Source organism: Entelurus aequoreus, linkage group LG05 (assembly GCF_033978785.1).
Source record: "Entelurus aequoreus isolate RoL-2023_Sb linkage group LG05, RoL_Eaeq_v1.1, whole genome shotgun sequence".
In the NCBI taxonomy this organism is placed as follows: Eukaryota; Metazoa; Chordata; class Actinopteri; order Syngnathiformes; family Syngnathidae; genus Entelurus; species Entelurus aequoreus.
Window position 1 is genome coordinate 73906142 of NC_084735.1, and position 20201 is coordinate 73926342.

The 20201-nt window shown below is 38.6% G+C and overlaps 1 protein-coding gene across 4 annotated transcripts in view; it reads left to right on the top strand.

The window, feature by feature from the left end:
* The first annotated feature begins 4095 nt into the window (after positions 1–4095).
* galnt10 (UDP-N-acetyl-alpha-D-galactosamine:polypeptide N-acetylgalactosaminyltransferase 10 (GalNAc-T10)) overlaps positions 4096–20201 on the top strand; it is a 126077-nt gene continuing 109971 nt past the window's right edge. For all 4 annotated transcript variants that reach the window (XM_062048901.1, XM_062048898.1, XM_062048900.1 and 1 more), the window contains exon 1: positions 4096–4432. In XM_062048901.1, the coding sequence (XP_061904885.1) occupies positions 4274–4432 (159 nt within the window). In that variant the 5' untranslated portion in view covers positions 4096–4273. The remainder of the gene's footprint in view (positions 4433–20201) is intronic.

Sequence of the window (20201 nt, forward strand, 5' to 3'; positions counted from 1 at the left end):
TTTAGCCCTACTATGCTACTGTTTTTTAAAAGCCTACTGAAACCCACTGCTACCGACCACGCAGTCTGATAGTTTATATATCAATGATGAAATCTTAACATTGCAACACATGCCAATACGGCCTGGTTAACTTATAAAGTGCAATTTTAAATTTCCCGGGAAACTTCCGGCTGAAAACATCTAGGTATGATGACGTTTGCGCGTGACGTCAATGGTTGAAGCGGAAGTATTGGTACACCATTGTATCCCAATACATTTCATCGCAAAATTCCACAGTATTCTGGACATCTGTGTTGGTGAATCTTTTGCAATTTGTTTAATGAACAATGGAGACTGCAAAGAAGAAAGCTGTAGGTGGGATCGGTGTATTAGCGGCTGGCTGCAGCAACACAACCAGGAGGACTTTGAGGTCGGATAGCAGACGCGCTATCCGACGCTAGCCGCCGACCGCATCGATGATCGGGTGAAGTCCTTCATCGCGCCGTGGATCGCTGGAACGAAGGTGAGCACGGGTGTTGATGAGCAGATGAGAGCTGGCGTAGGTGGAGAGCTAATGTTTTTAGCATAGCTCTGTCGAGGTCCCGTAGCTAAGTTAGCTTCAATGGCGTCGTTAGCAACAGCATTGCTTGGCTTCGCCAGGCGGTACAGCATTAACTGTGTAGTTACATGTCCAGAGTTTGGTAGTATTGTTGATCTTCTGTCTATCCTTCCAGTCAGGGGCTTATTTCGTCTGTTTCTATATGCAGTTAAGCACGATGCTATCACGTTAGCTCCGTAGCTAAAGTGCCTCGCCGATGTATTGTCGTGGAGATAAAAGTCACTGTGAATGTCCATTTCGCGTTTTCGACTCTCATTTTCAAGAGGATATAGTATCCGAGGTGGTTTAAAATACAAATCCGTGATCCACAATAGAAAAAGGAGAAAGTGTGGAATCCAATGAGCCCTTGTACCTAAGTTACGGTCAGAGCGAAAAAAGATACGTCCTGCACTGCACTCTAGTTCTTCACTCTCACGTTCCTCATCCACGAATCTTTCATCCTCGCTCAAATTAATGGGGTAATCGTTGCTTTCTCGGTCCGAATCGCTCTCGCTGCTGGTGTAAACAATGGGGAAATGTGAGGAGCCCTTCAACCGGCGACGTCACGCTACTTCCGGTACAGGCAAGGCGTTTTTTTATCAGCGACCAAAAGTTGCGAACTTTATCGTCGATGTTCTATACTAAATCCTTTTAGCAAAAATATGGAAATATCGCGAAATGCTCAAGTATGACACAGAATGGATCTGCTATCCCCGTTTAAATAAGAAAATTTCATTTCAGTAGGCCTTTAATGTTGGTCATTATAGTGGTATTTGGAGAGCCAAGTTTTTTTTCTGAGGAAGTTTGAGAACCACTGTTTTAGATTTCTCATTTTCAGTCATTACATTTCATGTTAAACTTTTTTTTCGGTGACAGTAATGCTTTTATTTTTTATTTTTCGCAGTCACATTTTTCTCTTACTGATTTTGAACTTAATGACAGTGTTCGGGCTCAATGTGAGTTGCTTAAAGTAGTCATTAGGGATGAGACGATCGACTGGCCATAAATCAGTATCGGAGTATTTTAGTGAAAAAGTATGTGTTAGCCATTGCCGATCAATGCCTTTTAATGCGGAGCCCCTCTGGCTGACAATAATAAATTGTTTGTCTCCCGGCTGACAAGTTGCTAGCAGCTAATTATGTGTCTCCATACAATCACTTCCATTACACCAAATAAACTACATTTCTTAGTATCTTAAGTAGTATTATCCCCACCTTCTACCATCCTAGTCACGTCCGTTGTGTCCTTGGGAAAGACACTTCACCCTTGCTCCTGATGGCTGCTGGTTAGCGCCTTCCATGGCTGCTCCCGCCATCAGTGTGTGAATGTGTGTGTGAATGGGTGAATGTGGAAATACTGTCAAAGCGCTTTGAGTACCTGGAAGGTAGAAAAGCGCTATACAAGTATAACCCATTTATCATTTATCATTATCACTGTGGGATGAGGCTAAACATGTTACAAACCTCCAGCAAGCCAGGAGCAACGCTAATAGCTAAGCGAGATTTAAACAACGCCAATAAATGAGTGATTAATGAAAGAGAAAGTGATTAGCAGAAAGTAAGTAGATATTAAAAGGAAATTAACAGGTAAATGAATAAGTCTGGAGAGAGGATAATATATCAACAAATACGTAACATGGTGGATCCATCCATAAATTGGTGTCGATACCATAGGGTAGTACTAATTAATGATTTAAACTATAGTGATAAGTTGGATTTTTTTTTAAAGCCACTTTTTGTTTTATTTTTGTTAATGTTTAAAAACTCAAGGAATAAACAGAAAGACTTTTAGGTCAAAACCCAAAGGATTTAAGGGTAGTGGATAGTTGTTTTTGCTTTTGTTTAGTTATTGTGTGATATTGACTTTGTTTTTCCCAAACACTTGTATGTAATAGAAGACAATAAGGAACTACTTTAAGTATTGTGTTGTTATTGTTTAACTGTCAATAGCACTCACCATACATGAATTGAAAAATGTACAGTTAATACATATGATTGATATTGGTATCGGTCAATCTCACTTGTGGATGATCGGTATCGGAATCGGCAGCATAAAACGCTGATCGGAAACATCCCTCGTACTCATTTGTTGATGACTAAGTATCTCGCTATGTATCATAGTACATTATAAGAGTATTTTCAATTTGGGTTTATTTCAAAACAATGCATATTTTAGAGTCAGTTGAGAGCCAGCTCTCTTTTCCCGATTACAAGTTATTGGAAGCAAGTTAGAAGCAAAATGTAACCATAAAATAATTTAAAAGGTATCTGTATATATTCAGAATGCATTGGGTTTAAAATAAAATACTCTAATACTTTTTTACAATTTTTGTTTTAACCTTGGTCTACCATATAGGATATTAAAGAAAAGAAAACAAGATGTATCTCTATAAAGGATTACTAACAATAAAATCCTGTGATGAGGTGGCGACTTGTCCAGGGTGTACCCCGCCTTCCGCCCGATTGTAGCTGAGATAGGCTCCAGCGCCCCCCGCGACCCCGAAGGGAAATAAGCGGTAGAAAATGGATGGATGGATGGAAAATATGTAATATAATCCTAGTACTATTTTATATATGTTGGCAATATTGTTACCTGCATATTTCTGCATGATTGTGCACTAGCGCCACTTACAGGACTGGAGTAGAACAGCGTCTAAATCCACTCTGGACTTTCGACTAATCTCTTGAGGGCCACAAAATAGTCCTGCTCATGAAAGTGTTAAAATAAGTAATATTTAAAAAAAATCTACAAACTTGGTATTTACCCACAGATAGGTGCCGGTGAGTGTATGCAGAACATGTAGTGCTATTTGTGATGTGTAAACAATCTATGTTCTGCTCCCCATTAGGGTTCACACACCCCCACCACATCTGCGCATGCGTATGAATAGTTGCAATAGAAAACAAACCGGTGTACAATTTGTTGTGTTACGATTTCATGTGACGATGACGAAAAGTAAGTGACGCAAGGCATTCTGCGAGAACTTCCGGTTTCCCTAGCAAAACAAAATTATAACTTTATTAACAATACATTTCATAGTTTGTAGTGTGAATCATTAATATTGAAATAACAAAATACAAACGCATGCGCAGATGTATGGGGCGGGGGGGGGGGGGTGTTGAATTCAAATGGTGCGCATATATCTCGTCAGAATACTTGTGAGCACCTGAATAAAGCAATTACCTTGTGAACTGAAGGATGACACCCACAAAGAGGTCACATAAATATTGTATTTGACATTATATTATGTTTGATGTTAATATCGCCGATTTTGTCATCATAAATATTAACCCCTACAATGCCACCCACTTTTCTGCGTATTTCCGAGGTGCACCTGAAGGCAACAGGTGGCTTTCTTAATTCTTTATAAATGTATTTTTCTCTTTAATTCCGGCTTTTAGTTCCACTATTATGGCCGTTGGAACATTTTTTAGTTTTATATATATTTAAAAAAAAAAAGTAATTAGAAGTAAAAGTTGAGAACATCTTCCACTTCCACCGCCTCCGTCCCTCCCTCCACACCGCTGTATCCTCGCCATCTAGCGGCAGAAAGCGCGCTCCCTTTCGGCGTCACGCGGCTCCGGGGTCCTTCCGTCCCGCTGCTGTTAAGCTGAAAGTTCCCTTTCAATCCGGATACAAAGAAGCGTGGGGCTCTCTTTAATAGCACCACCATTAGCACGCTCCCTTGCCGGAGAGATGCGGCGGAAAGAGAAAAGACTGTTGCAGTTCGCCGGGATCCTCATAGCGGCTCTGCTCTTCCTCCCTAACGTCGGCTTGTGGTCTTTGTACCGGGACCGGGTGTTCGACAGTCCACCGGACACGTTAGACGGACCGGGCGGTGTACCCCAGAATCAGGTGAGCCATGGCGGCGTCATTGTGACATGTACGCGGCGACGTGTCTTCTTGAGCGAGGGTCTCTTTTTCCGGAGTTCTAGTCGGAGATATAAGATTTCGGGTTGTGGTTGGCGATGTGGGGCCTTATTTTGAACCGCGTTCGAGTGACTGTTGAGCGGTAACGGTGACCAGGATGTGTCCATTGGGGCCACGTAAGCTAACACGGAGTGAGTAAAGTTACAATAACACTGACTTCAGGAAGTTGTCAGAGTGGTGCGTTCACTGACACTAGTCACTGCTCCAGACTCCAGTGTTAGCTTGCCTTTTTTTTTTTTTTTTTGCTACTACATCCAAACCATTTCCCCTCTTTTTTGTGGACCCCTTTTTCAGGTGCGTTGTCATAGCGACCCAGTTTGACCAAACTGTGGCGTCTCAATAGAGGGATTGGACCCACAGCTCAAACTTCATCCGGTTTTGTGAAAAACATAGTGGCTGTGTCACGTCTACCGTCATGCATGCTTCCCTTCACTAGTATTTGTATTTTGTACATAATGTGTACAAAGTATTATTAAAGTAAACAAGTCGTACTTTAAAGAGGAACTGCACATTTTTTTTTTTTTTATTTTTTTTTTTGGTGAGGTGGGTTCCTATCATTCACAATTGACAAGTAAGTAAGTAAGTACATTTTATTTAAAAAAGCGCTTTTAACAGATACAATCACAAAGCGCTGTACAAAACATAGACTTAGACTTAGACAAACTTTAATGATCTACAAGGGAAATTGTTCAATAGGTGAAGTAAAACAACAATTCAATTTAAAACAACAGGGGCAACATCATAAAATGGATAGAAAGTGGATTAAAAATGATAGTTAAAAGGTGCATTAACTAAAAGCTTTACTAATAAGAGAAGTTTTCAAATGTGTCTTTAAAGTTTCAAGACAGTCAAGATCACGGAAGGACCGGTGCAAATTGTTCCAGAGTCTGGGAGCTATAGCCTGGAAAGCCAGGTCTCCACGGGTTTTAAAACGAGCACATTTTTCTTTTTTTACGCATTCTAACTCGTAAATAAATGCTAGCAAAAGTCTTACAATGGAGTCAATTGGAGCCGCTCTATTCCGCCTATAAAGCGCTCTAAAGAACATCTAAACACCTCCATCATAGTTTGATAAACACGCTGTAGTATAATGCATAAATTAATAAAAGTTAATTTTTTATTTACTTTCCCTAAGTATATTAAAGTATTCATTATATTCTCTTCATATAATATTAGGCTCCAGTGCTGCTGTTTTTACGTTCGAGCTTTTATCCAATCAGAATTCAGCTAGCTTGCTGCCACTGCTGTATGAAATCTGCCGGATGGTTTTCTAAATCAACAATGCGGCGATCTGTACAGTGTCGGCGAATGGGGCACATACAGTTGATAGACAGTTGCGATAGCCAATCGGATCACAAGTTGTCGACAGGAGGACTCCCTAGTTTGCCTCACATAGAACGTGACAATGTCTATCATTCACAGTTCTTATGCAAGAAAAGCACATGTTTTTCTTTTTTTATGCATTCTAACCCGTAAATAAACGCTAGCAAAAGTCATCTTACAATGGAGTCAATTGGAGCCGCTCTATTCCGCCTATAAAGTGCTCTAAAAAACATCTAAACACCTCCATCGTAGTTTGATAAACACGCTGTAGTATAATGCAGTGGTGGGCCATCAGGGCTAGCAAGGCCTTCTCTGCTGGCCTAACATGATCATAAATTAATAAACATTTATTTTTAATTTACTTTCCATAAATATATTAAAATATTCATTATATTCTCTTCATATAATATTAGGCTCCAGTGTTGTTGATTTTACGTTCAAGCTTTTATCCAATCAGAATTCAGCTAGCTTACTCCCAGTGCTGAATGAAATCTGCCGGCGGTCTTGTAAATAAACAATACGGTGAGCTGTGCAGTTTCGGCGAATGGGGCGCATACAGTTGATAGACAGTTGCGATAGCCAATCGGATCACAAGTTGTTGACAGGAGGACTCCCTAGGTTGCCTCACATTGAACGTGACAATGTCTCCTGTGATTGGATACTTACTTGTGACTCTCAAGTGAGTATCCAATCATAAGTTGTGAGTTGCAAAAGCAGGAAGTGCTAGGAAAATCAACAGAGCCACACGGGAGTCACACTTGCAATAAAGTTTAAAAGGAGAATCAGACTACGCGCTTCTGCTTGGACGCTATAGTAGTCACAATACGTTACTTACGTAATATCAAGGCTAAGTATTAATTGAAGGTATCTGAGACTGCATTCATTTAGCACCGAAATAAGGCAGCCTGGTTACTACCGTTTATAATGTCACCGGGTTTCGGTGCCCATCCTTGATCATCAACTTCTTTGCCATTAAACTTAGTTGTAATCTGGAGTCCAGTCATAATCACATTGACAGACTCTTGCATTTCCTGGATCTGACGTTTCATTTGAGATATAACGTGATTAGGGATGTCCCGATCTAGGTTTTTGCACTTCCGATCCGATACAGATATTGTTTTTGCACTTCCGATCCGATACCGATACTGACCGATACTGGCCTATCCGAGCATGTATTAAAGTTTAAAGTTATTTAGCCTACTTAGTTGTCAGAATCATGTTGAAAAGGGTTTTAGTACTCTTGATAACAACTAGCCAGCTGAATTAGGGGAGTTTGAATAATACACAATGGTTGGTAACAAGAAACTGACCTGTTTATTCAAGGATAAACACAAAATAGACAAAATTATACATGACAAACAGAAATGGCATCATTGAACTAGGGCTGGGCGACATGGCCTTTTTTAAATATTGCGATATTTTAAGGCCATATTGCGATACACAATATATATCTCGATATTTTGCCTTAGCCTTGAATGAACACTTGATGTATATAATCACAGCAGTATGATGTTTCTATGTGTTTTGATTGATTGATTGAGACTTTTATTAGTAGGTTGCACAGTGAAGTACATATTCCGTACAATTGACCACTAAATGATGACACCCGAATAAGTTTTTCAACTTGTTTAAGTCGGGGTCCACTTAAATTGATTCATGATACAGATATATACTATCATCATAATACAGTCATCACACAAGATAATCACATTGAATTATTTACATTATTCATAATCCGGGGTGTGGAGGGGGGCGCCGGATGTAAGTGTCAAAAAGACAGCCAAAAGAGTTTGATATGAGAATAAATCTAAAGTTAAAATATAGGGTAGAAATGCACCCATTTGCAGGAAATGTAGTCTTGATTTTCAAAATTTTCTTTCAAGGCTTGCATGTCTACATTAAAAAATTCTTCTTCATACTGCATTAATTTATGCTACTTTTAAACTTTCTTGCAGAGAAGGAAATCACAACTAAAAAAATCACAAATTTTTTCATACGGTGTTGATGTGGAAATTTTTGCCTCGGCATTTTGATGGTGTGAGTGTGTGGCACCGAATGGAGATAAGCGTCTCGACAGACGTTCAATATTTGAACAATGATGACGAAAACTGTTTTCTCTGTCGTGTCCGTGTGTCGAAAATTGTTATGCGCTTATTTTTTCATTAGATTTTGTGCGTGGTATATAATTGCTATGCGCAGCGGACGCTTGAGCAGTGCACAATTGCACAGGCGCGCACCTTAGAGGGAACGTTGCTCGCACGGCTGCGCTAGCATCACAGCTAACGTTACCCATGCTGCTACCTCTCTGCTTGGGGAGGGCGTATACGTATGTGACGTATAACGTGACAGTATGTGACGTGTGTAAGAAGGTGCGCTTGCTGTCTGTGAGAGGGAGACACAGAAAAGAGTGAGAAGAGCCTGTCGTGTAATGCCAGCAGCCAAAAGCAACTGCGTGAGAATCCACAGACCTGTGGATGTGTTGAAGGTGTGCTGGAAAATGCGGAACGGAAATTAGGGAGCAGCATAAAAGTGGAATGTATTATTTAAATCGGTGCGTTGCAAAACACGGACCGGAGTTTTTTTAAAACTGGATCTGGATCGGCATTTTCCCATGCCTTGCCGATACGCATTTTTTGGCAAATATCGGCGGCCGATCCGATCCAAATATCGGATCAGGACATCCTTAAATGTGATCCTTTTCATCATTTTGTGTTTTCAAAGCATTCACTTTCTCTTCGATCCCAGACACTTTTCCTCCCATTCCATCCATTTGTTTACAAAGTGTTGCAGTATCATTCCTCACATCCTTCATGTATTTTGATAAAAATTTATTGTCTATCGAGCCTAGCACCATCTTTGTTCAGCCTGGCTCCCTTTTTATTCAAAATTGTTATTACTTCATGGATAGTGTACTTACCTAATTCTCGATGTATAGCCTTTTTTTTGCCCATTTAGTTGACGGTCTGAAGGCTTTGAAGTTTGGAAGTGAGCGAAGGTTAACTTGTCGTGCTAGCAATTGTCGGCAGTGGTGACTAAAACGCCAGACGGTGTTCAAGCTGGCAGTGTCAGCAATCCGACCTGGAATTGTCAAGATCTGTAGTCGGGGAAAAGTGCCACAATAGTCCGAAAAAACTTTGAATCAATGCAAAGCTCTTTCCATTCTGTCCTATCTCCCAGGAAGTCACATAAATTAAGAGTTGTTTGTTATTTACTTTCGCCAAATATCTTCTGTTGTCAGCAAGCTGATGTCTAATCATAACCAAGATCTGTATCAGGGAAAAGTGCCAAAACAGTCTGAAAACTTAGACTCAATGCAAAGCTCTTTCCAGTTTGTCCTATCCCAAAGAAGTGACATCAAAACAACATTGTTGTTTGTTGTTTACTTAAGTCAAACATCTTCTCTACAATGGGAACACTCAGCTGTTAAGCTTAGACCAACTAACAAGACAGGATGGCTACATTGTTGTTAAGGACCTACTGCAAAAACGGACGTCAAGGATCCTCTATTTGATAGGAATGCTCCACTATTGTTAGGGATCAAAAATCCTTTGTATAACCGTACTGCTTCTGTTACTGAAAAAAAACAAAACACACAAGTCAACATCCTGTATTTGAGAGGAGTGTTTTACTGTTATTACCGACAGGAAAAAACTGAAAGATCCTTTTCGAACAAGCTCGAAAATAACGCTAAAACTTAAAATTGCACTGGGGCTGCAGCTGTTGATTGTTTTAGTAATTGATCAGTTGGTGTGATTAATCGAGTAATTGGACAAACGTCATTTTATAGCCTTAATGCGTATTTTAGGGAAATAATTTGAATTATTTATGATTTAAAATTGCGCTTTTAACATGTGTGCATTAATAGAACAATAATAAAAAAAAATAAAAAAAAGAACCACAAAGTTTACTGCACCCACACATAACCGCTCTCATGTGCGATCTACTGCAGCTGCAGTGTGGAAACTATGTTTGCATATTTAAAGTTCCGGACAATCCGTGCAGAATATAAATCAAAGGTTTTTTCATACAACTATTCGTTGCAGCCTTAAAGGCCTACCGAAATGACATTTTTTCTATTTAAACGGGGATAGCAGATCCGTTCTATGTGTCATACTTGATCATTTCGCGATATTGCCATATTTTTGCTGAAAGGATTTAGTATAGAACAACGACGATAAAGTTCGCAACTTTTGGTCTCTGATAAAAAAAAGCCTTGCCCCTACCGGAAGTGGCGTGACGTAGTCAGTTGTTCACCTCCTCATATTTTCCTATTGTTTTCAACGCAGCTAGAGCGATTCGGACCGAGAAAGCGACGATTACCCCATTAATTTGAGCGAGGATGAAAGATTCGTAGATGAGGAACGTTAGAGTGACGGACTAGAATGCAGTGAAAGACATATCTTTTTTCGCTCTGACTGTAACTTAGGTACAAGCTGGCTCATTGGATTCCACACTCTCTCCTTTTTCTATTGTGGATCACGGATTTGTATTTTAAACCACCTCGGATACTATATCCTCTTGAAAATGAGAGTCGAGAACGCGAAATGGACATTCACAGTGACTTTTATCTCCACGACAATACATCGGCGAAGCTCTTTAGCTACTGAGCTAACGTGATAGCATCTGGCTCAAATGCAGATAGAAACAAAATAAATAAATCCCTGACTGGAAGGATAGACAGAAGATCAACAATACTATTAAACCATGGACATGTAACTACACGGTTAATAATTCGCAGCCTGGCAAAGCTTAACAATGCTGTTGCTAACAACGCTGAAGCTAACTTAGCAACTTAGCAACAGGACCTCACAGAGCTATGATAAAACATTAGCGCTCCACCTACGCCAGCCAGTCCTCACTGCTCATCAACACCCGTGCTCACCTGCGTTCCAGCGATCGACGGCGCGACGAAAGACTTCACCCGATCACAGATGTGGTTGGCGGCTAGCATCGGCTAGCATCGGCTAGCGCGTCTGCTATCCGAGTAAGTCCTCCTTGTTGTGTTGCTACAGCCAGCCGCTAATACACCGATCCCACCTACAACTTTCTTCTTTGCAATCTCCATTGTTCATTAAACAAATTGCAAAAGATCCACCAACATAGATGTCCAGAATACTGTGGAATTATGAAATGAAAACAGAGCTTTTTGTTTTGGCCTCAATGGGGGAGCCATACCTCTGTTCTACTAGCTACGTCACGCGCATACGTCATATCCAAAGGAGTTTTCAACCGGAAGTTTAGCGGGAAATTTAAAATTGCACTTTATAAGTTAACCCGGCCGTATTGGCATGTGTTGCAATGTTAAGATTTCATCATTGATATATAAACTATCAGACTGCGTGGTCGGTAGTAGTGGGTTTCAGTAGGCCTTTAAACTGCAGTTACACCATTCGTAGTCAACCAACTTACGAACACAACGACGCAAAGCATTTTTATTTTTGTATAGAAGTTGCTACAAATCACGCAAGACAGTAAATTGTGCCATCAGAATCAATGCGTTACACTTTAGCTACTTTGCTAACCCCCAAGGATTATACCAGGGGTCTCAAAGTGCGGCCCCAGGGGCAATTTGCGGCCCTCAGCTTGTTTTTTATTGGCCCGCGACATGCTCTTAAAGACAAAATAAGAACAATACACAACAAATTAGAATATGCAATTTTAGGAGAAATTGTATGTGAATGTTGAAATGTGTAAGCCGCTACAATGCGCAAGCCGAGTTTGAAAGCTAAAATGAATATGCTAACAGTTGTAAAGCATCAAGTCCCAAGTCACATGACTATGAAGTGTAAGCATGTGCAATTAGCAAAAAAAACAAAACACGATGTGCATAGCATGTAGCATTTTAACATTTAGCATGTTTAAAATACCAAGTTATGTGGTTTCCGGCTATAAAATTGGCTAAAAAAGTTAATGTGCTAATGTTATTAATGCTACCTGAGGCCGAGCCAATCAGAGGCCACGATACTGAACAGTGAGGGTGGATTGTTTTGGTTTTGTCGAGTGGCAAATACTACTGTAGTATTGGTATTTTTAGTTCATCTAGCCATTTTTATGCTTGATAATGCTTATTTTAGAGCAAAATTACGTAAAATGTGCCCTGTTACCGATTCAAAAAGCTAAGATATGGATGTTGTGCTTAAATAGTTTAGCATATACTTCCTTGATTTACCTATATTCTATTGGTTTTAGTATCTTTAATGTGCAACATGTATCAAAGTGGCCCCCACATCCTTAAATTTATTATTTAAAAAGTTTGAACACCCCCGGACCACATTGATTTGCTTCAAACATAACATAGATTTTATTCAAGCAATTAATATATGTTGGTTTAAGTTCTAATTGAACCTCCCCCACTTTCCCAAAGCAGGCCGACAATAGCAGCTCCTCTCATTCAAATGGGTCCAAATCTGCTGAATAGAGGCTTTGATGGATGGCGTGTATATATGTGTGTGTGCGTGTGTGTGTGTGTGTGTGTGTGTGTGTGTGTGTGTGTGTGTGTGTGTGTGTGTGTGTTTTGGGTGACGGTGGTGTTTGTCCACTTGCCTGACTGGAATGTTAGATTTGACAGAGTTCCATTCTTGGCAAACATTTTAACTGTGTTGTTAGGCTCATATTCGAGCGCACAAGCCCATAAATATTTAACATTTAATAGAAGTTAAAGCTAATTGACTGTCTAAAAGTAGTTTGCAACCATCCGCGCTTTCTTAGTGCGCGCAGGCGCCCTTAGGAGTTTACTTATCTCTGCTCGAGTCTGGGTGTGATATCTTGCTCGACAAGCGATGTAATGAATGGGATTAATGCCGCAGAAAGCCTGTTACATATTAGCAAACCGCGCGATAACAGCTGTCAAGCTCCGGAGCTGTTTAGTAAGTCTGTGATTGGAAGATATAGTGCGGCGGGAACAAACATTTACAAAGACTTGTATAAGCTGTGACTCACTTTGTTCGACCACTAGCTTTTCATCTGTCCAATAAAGTCATGAAATATGTTGGTTTATTAGTCCAGATCTAATTGAAGTTGCGGCTTTCATTTCAGATTATTCTCTCAGGGCTCCACCGTATTAAATTGGCTTAGAATTGATTGTTGCCGTGCAGAGCAGAGGATCAGCATAGCCAATGGAATGCAGAGCGTCCAACTAAAGTGACGCTGAACATTTTATGAATAATATACTGTATTAGGGCTGGGCGATATGGCCTTTTATTAATATCTCGATATTTTCAGGCCATGTCACGATACACGATATATATCTCGATATTTTGCCTCAGCCTTGAATTAACACTTGATGCATATACTCACACCAGTATGATGATTCTATGTGTCTACATTAAAACATTCTTGTTCATACTGCATTAATATATGCTCATTTTAAACTTTCATGCAGAGAGGGAAATCACAACTAAGTCAATTGACCAAAACTGTATTTATTAAACAGTTATGAAGCAGTGGCATAAACATTCATGTCATTCCAAAACAGAAAGTGCAAGATTGTCAGAGACATTTTAAAACAAGCTATTGGTGCACTTTTGTGCATGATGTCACTAAGATGACATATCAATACAACACTAAAATTTAAGTGCAGTTTTTGTACAGAACGCCACTACAATATTTGAAAACAAGTAAAGTGCACTTTTGTGCATGATGTTACATAAGATATTTCAAAAACTGTAAAATAAAAATTAGCTACGTAATAGAAAATCAAATAGTGTATGTCCTTCTCTATGTGGTAGGTTACTGCGGACGTTATCTCCTGTTTTTGACTATTTTTTTCATACGGTGTTAATGTGGAAATGGAAGACGCCAGGCTCAATTGGGTCAGTGCTGGTTGCTTCGGCATTTTGTTGATGTGGCACCGGCCGAAGATGTTGACATGCAGAGTTTCAAGCACTCCTTATTCTCTATCGGGGGACTTTTCAAATGATGCTACAAATGAGTAGTGCTGCTACTTTTTGTAGCAACGCTTTTGCCGCATACTTGAAATATTACGGTTGTCTGTTCAACATCTTCCCGCTTGAAGCCAAACCACCGCCAGACGATGGACCCCGCGCTGTTTTTCTTGGGAATTAATTATTCTTCCTCCATTTGTTACCAGATTTGCACCTTCTCTCTCGTATTACCACTCGCACCGTTCCGCTTGCACCACCTGCCACAGCTAACTTTACCCATTCCGCTACCTCTCTGCTTGGCGAGGGCGTATGACGTTGCACGTGCGACAGTATGTAACGCATGTAACAAGGTGTGCTTGTTTTATTACTCTGTGCGAAGGAGAGACAATAAAGAGTGAGAAAAGCCTGTAGTGTAATGCCCGCAGCTAAAAGCAACTGCGTGAGAACGTATACTCGAATACTCACGAAATAGTCATTTTCTACATCGCACAGAGACAAACCCACGATATATCGAGTATATTCGATATATCACCCAGCCCTATACTGTATACGTGAAGAATTAAGGTGCCACAGGTATAATTCCTCAAATAGTAACCTTAGCTCTACCCTCATTAATTGTGTTGTCAGTTCCGGTAATAAACGCCACATCCCGAATAGACAGACATGGCATCTGTAAAGCTAACAATTACATGTGGATTTTTTTTGCGGAAAAAAGAGCACACAATGTAAAATGATAAACATGTATTTAATAATAAATATTATGATGTTTTTAATGTAAACACACATCGCCTGTAATGCTGATGTTTACAAGGATTTTTAAAGAAAAAAACAAGTAGAGTTCTGGGAACATGATGATTATTTATTGGTAAAAATATTGTTTTATTGAATTAACGCATAATAGACCTTATATTTCTTAACATTCAAATTATATTGTAATATAGTCATCACTTTAATTCGATGTGTTTTGGATTATTTGTAAAAAAAAAGTGTTCTGAGAAAATTATGATTATTTATTGGAAACATTATTTAAAAAATATTGCATTTATATTTTTTTTAATGATGAACAAATAATATATCTCATATTTTTTAACATTCAAATTATATTGTAATAGTTGCATCATTTTAGTTGGAGGTGTTTTGGAATATTTATGTAAAAATGTAATATAAATTATAATGTATTTGATATAAGAAAAGCCTCTCCCGTTCAATAAACACCTCACTCTATACCAGGGGTCGGCAACCCAAAATGTTGAAAGAGCCATATTGGACCAAAAATACAAAAACAAATCTGTCTGGAGCCGCAAAAAACTAAAAGCCATATTGCGTCATGAGTTACGCATTTAATTGAGAGGACTTAAAGGAAACTAAATGAGCTCAAATATAGCTACAAATGAGGCATAATGCTGCAATATGTACATATAGCTAGCCTAAATAGCATGTTAGCATCGATTAGTTTGCAGTCATGCAGTGAGCAAATATGTCTGATTAGCACTCCACACAAGTCAATAACATCAACAAAACTCACCTTTGTGCACTCATGCACAACGTTAAAAGTGTGGTGGACAAAAGAAGTGGCATAAAACACGTCCTAGAAAGTCGGAGAACGTTACACTTGTAAACAAACTACGGTGAGTTCAAGGACCGCCAAAATTAGTAGGACAAAACGGCGCTCGCCAAATACTCAAATCAGTGAAGCATGTTTAATACAAACAGTGTGATTTATAACAATTAGGGAGTTTTGCGTCATGTTTGTCCTCCTACGGAAACCATATTAAAACAAAAACTTTTTTTTTTCCCCTCATCTTTTTCCATTTTTCATACATTTTTTAAAAAGCTCCAGAGAGCCACTAGGGCGGCGCTAAAGAGCCGCATGCGGCTCTAGAGCCGCGGGTTGCCGACCCCTGCTCTATACAAACACCTTGTAAGTAAAAGCCCCTGCCACTATATTTTTTCAATATATTTCATTATTTGTATTACGTACTGTGTACTCTGCGTAGTATACAATATATATATATATATATATATATATATATATATATATATATATATATATATATATATATATATATATATATATATATATATATATATATATATATATATATTTTAAATACGTATTTAATACTTCTTAATTTATAATACAAATATTACTTTTATTCATTAAATGTTAGGTACAAATTATAAAACAAAAAATATAAATCAATAAAATAAGCCAAAATAATAAATTGAAATAAAACATAATTTTATTTCCAATTATATTAAAATGCATAAAAATGCCTCTGGCCACAATACAAGTAAGTAAGGTGCATTTTATTATTTTAAGATATGGAATTACCCTAACCACACTGTGTTAGAACATGCATAATCTATATGTATGCAGCTCTAGGTAGTATATTTCATAACACTGCAGCCGGTCCTCTTAAAGATGTATTGCACAAGTTTTTTCCAGGCAAAGGTCACTCTGTTTCAGGTGAAATGGAGCTTACAGGTTGCAATAACGGAGTCCAAGACCTGCTTTCTGACGACATTTGAAGGGTCGTCTATTTTGGTCAACATTTTGACGTATCTACGAGTTGACTCCCGGTTTATTGCAGGGCTGGTGCATGCATTTTATCTAGCCAAGGCCTAGAGAGACTGTTTATTTCCAAAGGTCAGCTTTCTGGTGGGCTTTCCTGCGTGCGATCGGGGTCTTGTGGAGCCTCGGTGAGATATAGTGTGCTCCTGAGAGGGAAGTTGGCAAAGATTCACGGCCCTGTCACACACACAAATGAGAATCATACGAGCCTCTGCGCACTGGAGGCTACATTTATGAGCCACACACTGTTTGGCCGCATTACTGCACATTCATCACTGCAGGACCTTGTGCGTGGCGCCCTCCCTGACTCAACCACACCTATACATAGAAATATATATTTGGCTGTATATCCAAGCTAGTGGAAGGTCACTCGTGGACAGTTTGATCTTCTGAACAAGCGTAGTTGAGGTAACCAGGGACATCAGTTCGGACAAGCTGCGACTTTTAATTTGTTCCACTTCTGATGCCGTTCGTTGTGTCTTCTTGCCGTGTTGTCAGGAGCAGAGTGAACCCCCATGGTATACCAGTGCTTTCACTTGTGTTTTCCGGTGATGGATTCCTACCCCGAGCTGATGCGTTTGACCCTTCTGAGCTCCCTCAGGCCCTAAACCATGCAAATCGGGGTTGTTTGTCCTTCGGAACAAACTAAAGACACACATTTGTTGCTTTACTCATGTTTCTATTTCTGAATCAAGATCACACCATGGCTTGACTCACTATTGATGCCAAAATAAAGTACTCAAATGCGCTATTCTTGGTATCTTGTCATTCATGAAGATAGCCCTCCACCCGATGCAAAACTCTGGTTGCTCTAAAGCAGGGGTGACAAACCTACAGCCCGCGGGCCTGAACAGTTTTATCCGGTCCGCATGATGAGTTTGCTTTTTGCTGTTCTAAATGTGTCCACTGGATGTCACAATCGCAATTCTGTTAGGCAAGCAAACGTTTTATACCGGGGCCAAGCAAGAGGTACACAGTAAAGGGTGACTGTGGCTCCTCCTCCTTGACCCACATGAAACTTAAAACCTGCCGTTTTATGCCTTCTGCTTAGAACACATTGTCATTTGGCACCCTCGTAGCCCCAAAACTAACCCTTTTGAATAGTTTTTACCTCCGTTTCTTACGGTTTGTTGAGTTAGCCCTGGATTGATACGTGGACATGACAAAGGAGGTATTTGATACCTAGAAGAGTTTACATGTTGTGTTTTTGTTCAATCCCGGAAAGACTGTGACTTAAAGTTTAATCCTGGCTTTGTAGATACACTGAGACGAAGTCTAAGCTCACTGTGGTTTTGAAACTGCACCAATTTCCTCAGAATTTTCAACAAACTCGAAGTGTTTCGTCCAGAGTACGTTTTCAGAATGTGCTTGTTGTATTTTTGGCCAAAGTTAAACAAAGTAAACAACCTGAAGTTGTCTTCATTTTTAAGTTATAATGCCATGATTTTACCATTCCGGCCCATTTGGGAATAGATTTTTCTCCATGCGGCCCCTGAGCTAAAATAAGTTTGACACCCCTGCTCTAAAGGTTTGTGCTTTCTGAGCACGGGTGTAGCACCAAATTCTGGGCCCTATACACAAGACTCCAAAAGAGATCCCGAGCCCACCCTAAACCCGTTGTCACCGCCCCATACACACACACTTAGTATGTTTACATGCACTAAAAAACACATTATTACATTGATTTGGTTGAAACAGGCTTTTTAAAAGAACATGTAAAATCCCTGATTCGGTTTTTGACGTGTTGAAGATGCTATTACTGTAACTAGGGGTGTAACGATTTGTTTTAACCACGATTCGATTTAATAGTTGTGGTTGCCGATACAATTTGTGGATTGTTTTGAACATGCTTTGATTGTCAAAGATGTTTGGTTATATTCATCCATTCATTTTCTACAGCTTGTCCCTTTTGAGGTCGCGGGTGGGCTGGAGCCTATCCCAGCTGTAATCTGTGATATTTCTACCTGAGTAAATGCTTCGGGCATGTTGTACAAGTTAATGGTCTTCATATTGCTGCATGAGAACAACAACATTATCTATTAATTAATAAAAGGTAATATTCAGCCTGCTAATCGTTTTGTAATTGATGACTCGACCAGAACATGTTATGAAATAATTTACACAATATTTCAGCCACAAGGAAAATCCCAGAATAACATTACAAAACATCTCTGACAAATAGGGGTACCTTTCACATTCGAATCTATACGGACATGGGAATCGATACCGGTACCCAACGGTACCAATTTTCGGTACTTTCGTTTGTGTTTATGTGGTAAACATTTTTTATTTGTGTAACAATAAAAACTTAAAATGTTAAAATGTTACATGTATTTCTCTTTTTCGATCATCATCAAATATATCACAACAATATCCAATTATTTGTTTAGTAACATGTTTGGAATTGTTTTGCAAATTTCTTCAACATAAAAATACTTAATTACAACAATGCAGTAATATTTTCTTAGTATTGCACAAAATAAAACCTGGCTCCAAGTACTTCTTTCTTTCTCCATCTGGAAAATATGTCCTGGGGGTCCATGGAGGCAATTAAGACAATTAAGTTAAAAACAAATGAGCAAAAGAGGATGGAGTAAAAATAAAGACCAATTAATATTTTTTCTAGAGTATTAAACTACAATTGAAAGTGTGGCAAAAACTTTACATTAACATTACAAAGTACAGTACAAGGAACCGAACTGATTATGACTAAATCACAGCCAAGAAGAGTAACTTGTGGGGTGCCACAAGGCTCGGTACTGGGACCTAAGTTATTTATACTATATTTAAGTGATATTTGTTCAGTGTCTAATAAATTGAAATGTATTATGTTTGCAGATGATACAAATGTATATTGTTCAGGAGAAGACTTGAAGGAAGTGTTGAGGATAATAGAGGTTGAGTTGATTCAGCTAAAAAAATGGTTTGATATTAATAAGTTATCATTAAATGATAAGAAAACTAAGTTTATGGTGTTTAGTGGTGCAAGGACAAACTGTGAAGCAAAATTAAAATTAAATCAAGTGGAAATTGATAGAGTATATGAAACTAAATTCTTGGGAATAATAATTGATCATAAATTATGTTGGAAACCGCATATTGAATATATAAAGGGAAAAATATCCAAATCCATTGCTATTCTTTATAAAGTAAAACACATGCTGAATAAGAAATGTCTGCATATGTTATATTATTCTTTTATTTTTCCATATTTAACATATTGTGTTGAAGTTTGGGGAAATGTTTATAAAACAAACGTAGACCCAATAATTAAACTTCAAAAAAGGGTCATTAGAATAATACACAAAGCGTGCTACTATGAACATACCAATCCATTATTTATAAGTTCTAATGTGTTAAAATGTTCAGATATTGTGTTTTTAATAACAATGGAAATTATGTTTAGAGTAAAGAACAACAGCCTTCCAGCTTGTATTCTTAGGTTATTTCAATTAAGAGGAGAAAACTATAATTTACGGGGGATATTGGTTTTTGAAATATGTAAAGCAAGAACGAATACAAAATACAAATGTATTTCAGTTTTAGGAGTTAAGTGGTGGAACAAGCTCAGTGATGAGCTAAAGACATGTACGTCTTTGTTAAGGTTTAAGAAAACATTGAAAGATGAAATAATTGAAAATTATAAAATAAAGCAACGATTACTTTCATCCCATTGATTTTTTTTTTCTTTTTAATGTTGATGTTCCAGGTAATCTTATTTTCAGTGAAGGTATAGGATAGGCAAATATAAGCTTTGGCTTCAGCCTATTCCTTTTTCGGTCATGCTTTTTCTTTTCTTTTCTTTTTGTGTGTAAATGTGTATGATTGTTATATATGTATAATTTGTACTGTACTGTCACACAAAATGGTTATTGGTTGAGGGTTGATTTTATGGCCGAAATAAACTTATTTC